At 41.8% G+C, this 12,442-nt stretch overlaps 1 protein-coding gene across 2 annotated transcripts in view; it reads left to right on the top strand.

The window, feature by feature from the left end:
• ELMOD1 (ELMO domain containing 1) overlaps window positions 1–8,674 on the top strand; it is a 58,023-nt gene extending 49,349 nt beyond the window's left edge. For both annotated transcript variants that reach the window (XM_087821562.1, XM_087821563.1), the window contains one exon: window positions 7,279–8,674. In XM_087821562.1, coding sequence (XP_087677688.1) covers window positions 7,279–7,451 — 173 coding nt within the window. In that variant the 3' untranslated portion in view covers window positions 7,452–8,674. The remainder of the gene's footprint in view (window positions 1–7,278) is intronic.
• Window positions 8,675–12,442: the final 3,768 nt, after the last annotated feature.

Raw genomic sequence — 12,442 nt, 5'->3', positions numbered from 1 at the left:
GATGAGGTCCCAACTGATATCCAGCATTTACTACCAGACGTGTAAGTAAAGATGTCTCAGATGGTTCCTGCCACCAGCAGTCAAGTCACCCCCAACCTTCGGGTCTTCCCAGTTGAGACTCCAAGCATTGTGGAGCTGTCCCTCCTATGCCCTTTCTGAATTACTAACCCACTGAATTCATCAGTATATTAAAATGGTTGCTTTAAGCCACTGGATTTTGAAATAATTTCTTAAGTAGCACTTGGTAACAAGAACAGTAAGAAAAGCCTCAAACATGAAAGAGAGTGCAAAACAAGCAGAAATAATGCCACTAAAAGGAAATAGAAACTATACAGGGAGAAGAAAATGTCAAAACTCTATATCATTACCATCCCCAAAGAGATAAGAGAAGAAATTGCAACTATGAAACAATAATAAGGTGGGATAGAAAGAACACCCCAAGAACAAAAGAATGCTCTTAGGAATTAAAAATCACATAGCAAAAAATGAAATCACCAGGAAGGATTAGAAAATAAAGCTGAAAATTCTCCCAGAAAGCAGAACAGTATAGGATGAAAAATAGAAAAATAAAGGCTGAGAAATTAGAGGATCATTCTAGGAAGTCTTATAACTGAATAATATGAGTGCCAGAAATAGAACAGTGAAACTAAAGAGAGGGAGTCAAAGAAATAAATCAAGAAAAATTTTCAGAACTAAAGGATGAGTTTTCACATTTAAACTAATAAACACCAATAGATTAAAATAAATTCACACCAAGATCCATATCATTATGAAATTTTATGACACTGGAAAGAGATGATTCTAAAAACCTCCAAAGCTATTATATAAAGAATTGGGAATCAAGATGCAATTGGACTTCTCAACAGCAACATTGTGTTCTAGAAAACAGTGAAATAAATAATGTCTTCAAAATTTTAAGAGATTATTTTTTAAAACCTAAGGGACTATGATTTCCAATTTAGAATTCTATACCCAGCTAACTTGCCAATTAAGTATGGGAATATAATAAAGACATATTTTTAATGCAAGGTCTTAAACATTTTACCTCTATAACTATCTGGAAGCTCCTAAAAAGATATGTTTCCACAAAATAAAAGTGTAATTCTAAAGGAAATGAATTAGGTCTGGAAAATATGAAATCTATCATAAAAGAGAAGTGAAGAGAATCTTCAGGATGAAGGGAAAGGGAAGCCCAAGATGATATATATCTGTGCAATAGTCTGAGAATAATAAATCCAGATCTTAGCAGGTCAGAAGTCTCTGGGAGAGAGACTTTGAAGAATATGAAATTGATGGAATATATACCAAGTTTGAACACATTGAAAGGGCTATGGCATACTTAAGGGAAAGTTTAAGATTAAATTAAGTAAATGGAAACTAAGCAAATAAACAAAGAGGGCAGTTATTAATACTAGGTAAGAAAAATATTAGAAAATATGTGATAATGTGATTGGAATGGGTGAAAAGGAGCTAAGTCTCCATCTTCTATAAAGGGAAGTAAAAAAAAATCAAGCAACAGGAAGTATGTTATTTAGACCTATGGAGGTCAAAGATCAAAAGAATCAGCTGAAAGAGTTAAACTGTTGATTTAGGGAAGAAGGAGTTAGGGCATGAGGTGCTGCAGGTTTTTGTAACAAGACTTGTTAAACTATGTGCTTGTGTAACTTAGATAAAAATATGGAACAAATTTTAAGATACACTTTATGACATTTTAATGGAAGTCCCTTACATATGTGATTGTAGCTCCTACTCTGACAATTAGATGGTTGTACCTACTCCTATAGTAGCTCTGACCATTTCCAACAAATATTATTGAGGTTTTACTGCAGATCAGGTTCTGACTGAGGAAGACAGATATCTATAAACAAATGATTAAAGCATAGTAGGAAGAATTTTGTGATTGAGGAAGTAAAGATACTGTTTTTAAAAATTTTAAAGGCTGGCTGGCATAGCTCACTCAGTCTGGGAGTCAGGGAAAGCTTCCCAAAGCAAATGTCATTTTTCATGAGACCTGAAGGATGAGTGATAGGAGATAAGGCAATGGTGGCTGAGTGGTCCAGCTAGAGGGAGTGACAGGGGCAAAGGCTACAAGGCAAAAGAGTATGGTAGATTCAAGGAACAGAGCACAGTGTTTGAGAAGGGGTAACTAAAGACGACACTAGTAAGAGCAGGGATGGGGGAGCATATATCTTGAAGAGCTTTTAAGCCATTTAAAAGAGCATGAACATGTACATAAGTAATGCCCCTTGCTAAGTTTCCTTACCCTGTGTGCTTGCCCTATTCTATGTTTACCATGCTCTTTAGGGAAACAGCTTTCAGAGGAAGCAGAGTGAGTTTGGGTTTAGGCATGCAAGGGATAAGTTCTTTTGAGAAGTTCACATTGAGCTGCATAGTGGAAATTCTAGTGTAAAGCTCTGGAGCTCTGAAGAATTACAGGGGCAGGTTTGAGGTTCATCAGCTGAGGAGACTGTCAGAGCCACACTGCTAGAGTAGATATTCAGTAAGATGTGATGGATGGATGGATGGATGGATGGATGGATGGATGGATGGATGGATGGATGGATGGATGGGAGGCTAAAATATTGGATGATGTCCTTCGTGGGAGAAAGGGAGTCTAATTTATCTGGAAAAATTTAGCCTTTGTCTGAATTGATATGCTGCCAAGAGACCCCTAGCCCAGGCCAAGGTGAGTAAGCATGCGCTAGGATTACTTTCCCCAGGGCCCTCACCAGGTTTTAGAAAGAGCAGTAATCCCCATATAGATTGGGGGGTAGGCAGAGGGACTCAGGCCTTTCTAGAGGAAGAAAGCAGTGCCCTGAATTCATTGTTCCCCCACCGGGCATGCTCAGCTCTGCCCGCTTCCTCTGTAATATTCTTGCAGTTACCTGTGCCCTTGCCTGTGTCTCTCCTGTCTGCTAACTGAATGCAGTGCAGCAAAACCAAGACACATTCAAGCAACAGCAGACCTGCTGCAGGCTTAGCCTGGAAGGGCCAAATTAGTATTCAAAACAGGTATCATCTAGGTGAAAAACTGCACAAACATAACAGCTCCGTCAGTCTGCCTGCGCAGCATTATGCAGCGAGCACTGCGCTGCCGAGGCGCGTTCCACGAACGCTGCATTCAGTCCAGCGCCCCACTGAACACACAGCTCCGCTGAGATGGAGGAGGGGCAGTGTCGTGAGCAGAAGGAAAGCATAATGGCCAGAAGAGGGCAAAGAATTATCTTTTCTTTGACCTTCAAAAGAGGGAAGTATTCCGTAGGAAGGAGGACCAGAGGAAGTCTCCCTGGCCAGTTTTGCTCAGTGGTTTGAGCATCGGCCCGTGGACCAAAGAGTACGTACCTTAATTGCAGGTTTGACCCCTGGCCAATTAATGTTTTCATGTGGATAAAAAAAAAAAAAAAAAAAAGGAACCAGAGGAAGGGAACACCCTGGAAAAGGCAGCTGGCATGACAGTGGAAAGCCAACTGATTTTGGTTCCTGGCTTCTGGCCTCCAGCTGTAACTGTGTAATTGTACCCCATTCGAGTGTTTTTCTAAGCCCAGAGTCCTCATCTGTAACATGAAGATGCATCAGCATGACCTGCTCCACAAAGCTGCTGGAAGAATTAAATAAGAGACTATACACAATAGCCTGGCCCGTTTCCTCTCTCTACTTTCCACACTATTTTGTTAGTTTCCTTGGCAAATCAATAATCATCTGAAATTGTCTCCCCGGGTTCCTCTCTCTAAAAGACCAAGAATTGGGGAGCATAAGAATTCTGCCTTGCTCTTGTATCTTTACATATTTGATAATTGGAAGATGGGCCAATGACCAGCTGATCAAACAAATTAATGAACAGATTAATGTTATATAAATTAGTGGAGTTTTATGATTATAATATCTACCTTGGAAGCCACGCCACCATTTCTGCATTTTGATCAAAATTATATTATACTGTCTCTAATTATTTTCCTGATGGGATAGAGAGGGTCCTAGAAAATCAATCTATAAGCTTTATAGCTTGACTTTTGTAGCCTTAAGAGGAAAGGTCCTGAGAATGGTGTCAGATTGTTAGCCACCCTCACCTCCACTCTTATCCTAGCTTGTCCTCTAAACTTTTCAAAATACTTTTCCGTATATATGTTTTTGCTTGTAAAGTGGAAAAATGGGGAAACCTGATGGATCTGCATTCTTCTAAAACTCTGTGCCACACTAGATCACCTTTGGAGTGAGTTGCCAATTTACCTGCACATTGTAGCAGAGTGAACATTTTTATGTACATTGCGGAAAAGTGAATACTTCACTGAAAGGGAATTTTTCACAGTGCTTATTTATGATTGTCAATAGGAGTAGAGAACTCATGAGATACAAATGAAATGCCTTTAATTCATCATCTATGATTTTAATTCATAATGTTGGAAACCTGACTCTATATACAAAACAGCTCAAGTGTCTTTATTTGAGCTCAGAGGCCAAGTCAGAAAAATTATGTGTGTATTTTATAGAGCAAGGAAAGAAGAAATTATAAATGATCACAGGTTTTATTTAGGACCATAAAAATTCCAATATTAGAAAGAAGCCAAGGGAACTTAAAAAGAGGGTATTTTCTAGACCAGTGGTTCTCAAACTTTAGTAACATGTATGAGACTCGTCTCACCGAACTGTGATGTCTGGTTGAATCTGGGAGAGTCTGCATTTTTAACAGGGATACTTTAGGAGTTTTCCCAGTCCCTGAGATAAACAAATGATTGAATTGTTTCAGTAAAATAAGATACTGAGATTAAAGGAAACAAGTTTCTATTGGTGGGCACTGAAACAACCAGCATGATAAACAGACTCCAAGTCGTGGCCTGTGAAAAATAGTGAGGAGAAAGGGGATGCTTAACCTGGAAGAGAGATAAGCTCAGGGCATGAAGGGCACTTCAGATACTTGAATTGGAGAAGCATTGAATTTGTTTCAAGAAATACAGGGCAACATAGTTTGGCTTGGTGAGAGGAAGAACCTTTAAGAATCAGGTTCTTAGAATACTACTTTGCTTTAAAAAAGAAGGAAATCTTACCCTTTGTGACAGAGTGGATGGACCTGGAGAGTATTAGGCTAAGTGAAATGAGTCAGTCAGAGAAAGATAACTACCATATGATTTCACTCATATGTGGAATCTAATGAACAAAATAAACCAACAAACAAAATAGAAACAGACTCAGAGAACAGACTGATAGCTTTCAGAGGGAAGGTGAGGTTGCGGGGCTGTGTAAAAAAAGTGAAGAGATTAAGAAAAAAATTCAAAGCCACAGACAATGGTATAGTGATTACTAGAGGAAAAGGGGGTGGGGGGGTAGAAGAGGGCATGGGGGGATAAATGGTGATGGAAGGAGACTTGGGGTGGTGAACACACAATGCAATATACAGATGATGCATTATAGAATTGTACAGCTGAAACCTATATAATTTTATTGACCAGTGTCACCCCAATAAAATCCATAATAAATAAGGAAAAAAGTTCCACCCTATAGGTCTTTGTTTAGGAACCACAAGGAGAGATACTATACCCAAATAGAACTGGTAGGTTTCAAATCACTCTACTCTCATTGGAACTTTATTTCTGAAAATAAATTACTTATATCCATTAGGGTGGGGCGGGGGGTTGGGATCAGGTTCTTCATCCATGGTACAGGCTAATGTCAGTGCTGCCACCAGAAGAATTCAAGGCCAGCTGATACCTCGGGGAATCCAAGCATCGAATGGAGCAGGGATAGATGGGATGGCTCCTGGGGTCCCTGATACCTCTGACCTGAGGTTTCTTGTTTGGATGAGGGTTGGTGTGTGTCCCCATCAGAGATGTTTATGTTAACTTGTGTTAACACAAATTAACCTAATATGTTAATATGTGTAGAGGGCCCAAAGACAGTCCAGTCCTAAAAGAAATGTAGCAGTCAACCCCTGAAAAAAAGGCAATATCAGTTCTCTCTCTCCTTAGTACCCTTCCCCCTGTAGTTGCAGAGAGCCCCTCTACGTAAAGATGCACAAGCACACCTAACCACGTAATGAGTGGGTAATCGAGTGAGTTTGTGGATGGAGACCCACATCCGGCAGCATGTGTTGGGGGAGAGTGGGAGCAAAGGCCACCTCTAATTTTGTATGACAGTGAGATGTGAATAAAGATTTTTAAAATTCTGTTTATGAAACTATGTTAAAGGTTTTCTCGTAAGTAGCTAGTTTCCAGAAAAACAAAAGGTATTGATTTTTTTTTTACAACTAGAATTGAGTATGTTTGCTCCAAAATTCTCTTCCCGTGCCCCCTATCATCTCTGCGACTCCCTCTTTTCCCACGATGGTGAAGAAGCCAGGATCCAGCCAGGTTTCTGCTCCAGAGTCCTGGTTCCTACTCTCCACTGCCTTCTCATGAAAACACAAAGAAAAGCTTGTGTAATGATTGGTTTTCTTTTCTTAACTGGGATTATGTTCTGAGATTTTCTAATATATAGAGACACTTGAGCTTGCAATAGGTTTACCACATACAAATATCTATTATCCTTTTTTAAAAGCTGTTCACATATCCATTTTGAATGTGGTGGAGGGAGGGGGCACAGTGGGGAAACAGAACACAATGAATAGATTCTCATAAGCAGACGCTTAACGTTTATCCCAAAAGTTTTCCCAGTCCAGATCGTTCATAGATAACATTTGTGAGACATAAAAGTCTTTGAAAACGAAATTGTCCTTCAGAACACGTAAGTTTTATTAGCAATTTCATGTATTTTAATGACCGGTCTGTGCTGTTTAGAGTTGATTTACAATTTTTATTGTCTTATAATAGATTGTCAGGATGCATTTGTTTGATTTGTCAGGGTAATTTAAAACTTCACTCAAATCAAATACAAGAGAAAAAAAAGGCTGAGTGGAGTAATTTTGAAAAATTAGGCCATTATGTTAATTTAATCAGGAGGGGAGGGATGAAGTAGTCACTGTCGGCCTTTCAGAAGGTTCCAGATGTGATTCATTGTCAAGAGAAGGCAGAAGTCATTTTTATTTCTGCTTGAAAGGAGTGGGAATAATTCCAGGACTAATTGCAAAAATCTTGCAGATTAGCAGCTCCTACTGCACTGGATATTAAGAATAATTTTTCACAGTAGTATTTGCTGTGAAATGCTTTTATCTAAATCCCCGTCTTTTCTTTGAGCTCCACGATGCTGTTCTTTTGTCTGACATCTCTTTAAGCCGTTCAGGGCGATTTTGAATGTGGTGAAGGATTTTTTTTCCCGCCTGCATTCGTATCACTGTCTTATCTCCAACAGGCTATCTGATGCATGAGTTTCATAAGTTTTGGATTGAGGAGGACCCCATGGACATAATGGAGTTCAACCGCGTGAGGGAGAAGTTCCGCAAGAGGATTGTAAAACAGCTGCAGAACCCAGACATGGCGCTGTGCCCGCACTTCGCCGCCTCGGAAGGGCTAATCAACATATAGCCGCCCACCCTGACGGTCACGGGTCCCCGGGAACACTGCCTCATTGTCGTGTTAGATCTCTGCTTTGTCCCAGCTCGCCCACTGAATGCACACAGTGATCGTATGCATGCGTTTTGGTACAGTATCTTCATCTCTTGGTCGTAATTACCAGATCCCCAGATACCACTGTCCCTGGAGTATCTGCCATCCAGTGACTGCTCATATTGTGGCACTATGCGGCGTCACATCCGCCTTGACACCGGGTATGGAGAGAGTTTTCTATTTTTTTAGATTGTTTTCCTCCCTCTCATAGTTCAGCATTGAAGACCTGTATTTCTCTCGCTGTGTTTTGTACGTAAGAGAGTCGGCTGAATCTTGTTCTTCGGAAGCCTTTTAATTTATTGATATGTTTCATGATTACTGCTGCTAGCTTTTCAAGCCAGGTTCATGCTTGGGGCTCATTCCTATAAAGTATAAGACTTTAAAATAATACAGACAGACACATGATAAGCCAAACCATTCCTGCAAACGTAGCTGCGCTTCACAGAAATGTAACGCGAGGCTTACAAGAAGCAAATTTAGATAGGTGGTGTTTTTGTTCGAAGTACCCCACAATTATATTGTAACTTACCCCCAAGTCTGTCATAATCATTTGGATATCCGATTATTTTATCCCCATAATGTCACGGGCTTAGAGGCCTAAATACGCGTATGAAGCCTAGAGCCTCAGAGAAGTATGCGTACATACTTCAAAAGCTGCAAAAGGTTTTTCACTGCCTGCCTCTTGCCGAACTCAGAGTGACACCTGGGCACGGTTCTGATCCCAGCATCTTTGTTCGAGGAACTGAGCGCGGACTGGCTCGTTTTCTCTGTCAAGAGGCAATATTTAAAAACAATTTGCAAGAAAATGTGTTGCAGGGGAGGAACCTAAGCTATGTCATTCTGCAGTATTTCTTGAAAATAATAACCTTGTCTTGTATCAATAGAAGTAAATCGCTTGGAAGGGGGAAAAGGTTAAATCATTCCAAAACTGCTCAAAACCATTCTCAAAGCCATGGTTTCGTTTGGAATTATGATTGTTGTCTGTTGAATAGTATTTACCATGGCATTTCATACCCATGGTATTTTATACCTTCTACCAGTTTTAGTATTATTAGACGTTTGTGTAATCACTTGCTTATTTAAATGAATTTTGAGTACTGCCTGTCAGTTATATGAATAAATGACACGTCATTCTACTGTAACGTATAGTGGATTCCATTTTAATGCCTCTGTGCTCCTGCAGCTCCTGAATATGCAAATATGTGAGTGGGTAGAATATCAAAGACAGACCACCTGGGGCTGAATATAAACTGTGCCATCATTTCAAGTAACGGAATAAATTAGAGGATGTCACGTCTGAGAAACCTCTTTTTTTCTCTGATCTCCGAGCCTGGTGATGCTTTAATGAAAGAATAAAGTCCACTTTTTTCTCTGTAGCTTCCTATAAAGCCTGGCTTGCTGATAAAGGAAGCCTTACGCTGCCTGTTGTTTGCCGTCCGCTCCAGCTCCCCTGGGCTTCGCTGTCCTTTCCTCCCGTCCGTGCACCAGGTGGCAGCATGTCTCAGCGCCCTGTTACAGCCCCGTGCCCTTCCTTAGGACGGGGCCAGGAAGGAGCTGGTGAACGCGCGGCGTGCACTTGAGAAGAGCAGGTGAGAAGCTGTGAACCAGGGAGATGCCTGTCGTGGGAGCCCTGAAGTTTCGCTGCAGCTGCTCTAGGTGAAAGCCTGTTCCACAGCAGCCGGCCTCCGTGAGCCACACGCGTGTGCTGTTTCTCTCCACCCGCCACCGTCCTGCGTCCCTGGCAGGGCCTGATGGCATGTGGCATTGACAGCAGCTTCCGTCCCTTCTGTTCAGGTGGAGGCAGTTGACAGTGACGACGCTGGGAGCTCTCCCTTCCAGCTGGTCGAATGATTTCTCTCTGTTGGATTTGAAGATGGCTGCACAATTTTAGGGTGACAAGGCTCTGCCAGTGCCTCGCAGTCAGGGAATTATTAGATTTCTCATTCACGCCTCTTTGGGGAAGGTGCAGTCTCCCCAGTAACATGAAGTGAGATGAGAAAAAGAAAAGCAGGACATTTAAAATGCACTAAAAGTGTGTGACGTGTTGCCCTTGAGCATCCTGAGCTTGCCTTTACGTATTCCGTTCAATGAGGGCTGACCACCTAAAATGTATATGATAATGCAAGTCCCAGGTTGCCCAAAACACTACTTGCCACGATAAAAACACACTCCAGCTCACACCACAGAGAAAACACACACACACAACTCTTTGAAGCACCGTTTCTGAAAAGCTCTACTTCAATCTGCCTTTCCTTCTCACAACTATTATTGTACCGAGAAAAAGATCTTCAGCCTGATAACCCATCATCTTTTCTGTTTGAAAAGAAGCTTAAGTACAGGGTGGGCAAAAGTAGGTTTACAGTTGCAATGCAATTAATACAATAATTAATAAGTAATAATACAAGAATAAACTCTGTGCTTCACGTACTCGCAACTGTAAACCTACTTTCGCCCACCCTTGTATGTGGCAATCCCAAGTGACAGGATGGCCTTACAGCATAGCCTCCAAACCAAGACACTTTAGAGAGAGGAAGAAAATGCTATTAAAATTCCCTTAGGACAATGGGGCAAACTGAAACAGACTGAGGAAACTGAGGTGTTGGTGATTAGGAGAGGCCAAGGGATCATCTACCCACAACCCGATTAGACCACTGCAACCCAATTTCTTCCCTTTCTAATGTCTGCAGGAGAGGTTACATCGTAGGAACATAAGCATCATGATATCAAGAATACCACCCCAAATCTTAAAGACCCATCGGAGGGTGGGCTTAGTCTCAGCTGGAAGGTCAGTTCAGTCGGCTGGGCTTCTAGCAAGTCGGCAATAGGGGAATGAAACCTGGTGATCAAACTTCATGGCTACAAATTATCTCGATCCATAAACATGTGAGGCCATATCCAAACTAAATGGGAATGGTGGAGTGTGGGGACATGGGATGGGAGGTAGAAAGAAGAAAAAGGCACAGACGAAATGGCAAGTGTCAGCTAGGCCGAGTCGCACGCAGGAAACCGAGCCATGTGCTCTGTCACAGCAATACCTGTAATTCCTCAGAGAGCTTTACAGAAGTAACTGTTCTAATCCAGAAATGCAATGACTGAAAAGCAGAGGCAGGTATGACACCCAGTCCTTGGAGGTGAGATTGCTTGCTGGCTTGTTGTTCTAAACAAACAGGATTAGAGAATTTAAATACCTTACTAAAGTAGCCAACAGGAAGAAAATCACAAACCACAATGAGATATCCATCACCTTACACTTGTTAGGATGGCTCTTACCAAAAAACAAGAGAAGACAAGGGCTAGAGGAAGGGGAATCCTTGTGCACTCTTCGTGGGAATGTAAGTTGGTGCAACCACTGTGGAAAGCAGTAAGGAGGGCCCTCAAACAATTAAAAATAGAATCACTATATGCTCCAACAATTCCGCTCCTGGATATTCATTCAAAGAAGAATGAAAACCCTAACTCGAAAAGATATCTGCACCCCCATGTTCACTGCAGTATTATTTACAATAGCCAAGACATGGAAGCAGCCTAAGTGTCCATCATCGGATGAATAGATAATGTGATACATATAATGGAATATTATTCGGCCATAAAAAGCAGGAAATCCTGCCACCTGCAACAACGTGAATGCACCTTGAGGCCATTAAGCTAAGTTAACCCTTTGCGGTCGTATTAAATTTGGACATGGGTGTCGTACTGGTCAGAATTAAGAGCTTTCAGAGAAATTATGAACTGATACATGAATGAATAGAGTTAAGATTCGTACGGTTCCTTGCTGTGGTGGCTGAGAGTAGACAAACGACCGCAAAGGGTTAAATAAGTCAGACAGGAAGACAAATACCATATGATCTCACTAATATGTGGAATCTATAGAAAACAGAGAACAGACTGGTGGTTGCCAGAGACGGGGACAGGGAGCCAAAAGATACCCCCCAAAAAATGACGTAGCTAAACCTTGAACCCAGGGCCTTAATCCCAGACTTTTAGTCATTATGCTGCCCCACCTGGTTGGAATTATTCTTTACTATCCAGGGAACTGGGTTTTTTAATAAACACACACACCCAACGGCAAGGGAGAATATGCATCTAAGTGGCATTTCTTGCTCAGATTTCTGTAGGGTGAATTTATACCTGCGGATCACAGATGGATCACACTGTCCCTGAGGACTCCCCACATTTTGGGTCACCTTTCTACCTTTATACACAAAGAGCAATTCTGACAGTATCGTGAGCTCTTTCTCTTGGCCCTGTCTCCCCCAGAGCCCTGGAAGCCTGCGTTCCTCCTGCTGGCCTGCAGAAGCCTCAAGCAGGTGGGCTCACAGTGCCCTCCCTGAGTTATGCTCGGGCCCGAAGCTTTAGGGCATTTCAGTGGAAAGAAAAATTTGTGGGACTTTGGGCGTGTGAATCCTTCATAAATAAAACATTCCTTTCGCTGCTGAGGTTCTTGTGCCGCATTGACCTGCCTCGGCCTCCAGAATGCACACAGACACTCACACAGGTATGATGTCATCCGTGAACAACCCTCAGTGCTCCATGGAGACCCCCAATAGATGGTCTGGAGAGGGGTCAGGACAGGGTTACAAAAAATAAAATACTGACTCAGTACCTTTCTATGATTTTTATCTCATGTATTTTATCTCTTGTGTAGTCTGCTTTAGGAAAGAGGCCACAGTAAAAAGGTTTATGGCAACTAGGAAAGTGTGGCAAAGAGAAGGGAAGGCTGCCCAGCCGGTGTGACTCGGTGGTTGAGCATAGACCTAGGATCCAAGAGAAGGCTGGATTCCCGGTCAGGGCACATGCCCGGGTTTCAGGCTTGATCCCCAGCAGGAGGCAGCCAGTCAGACTCTCTCATCTTTGATGTTTCTATCCCTCTCCCTTTCTCTCTCTCTGAAATCAATAAAATATATTTTTTT

The sequence above is a fragment of the Miniopterus natalensis genome, chromosome 11 (assembly GCF_054644295.1).
Source record: "Miniopterus natalensis isolate mMinNat1 chromosome 11, mMinNat1.hap1, whole genome shotgun sequence".
Taxonomy (NCBI): Eukaryota; Metazoa; Chordata; class Mammalia; order Chiroptera; family Miniopteridae; genus Miniopterus; species Miniopterus natalensis.
The sequence above is the reverse complement of the archived record's forward strand: the minus strand, read 5'-3'. Positions and strand labels throughout refer to the sequence as shown.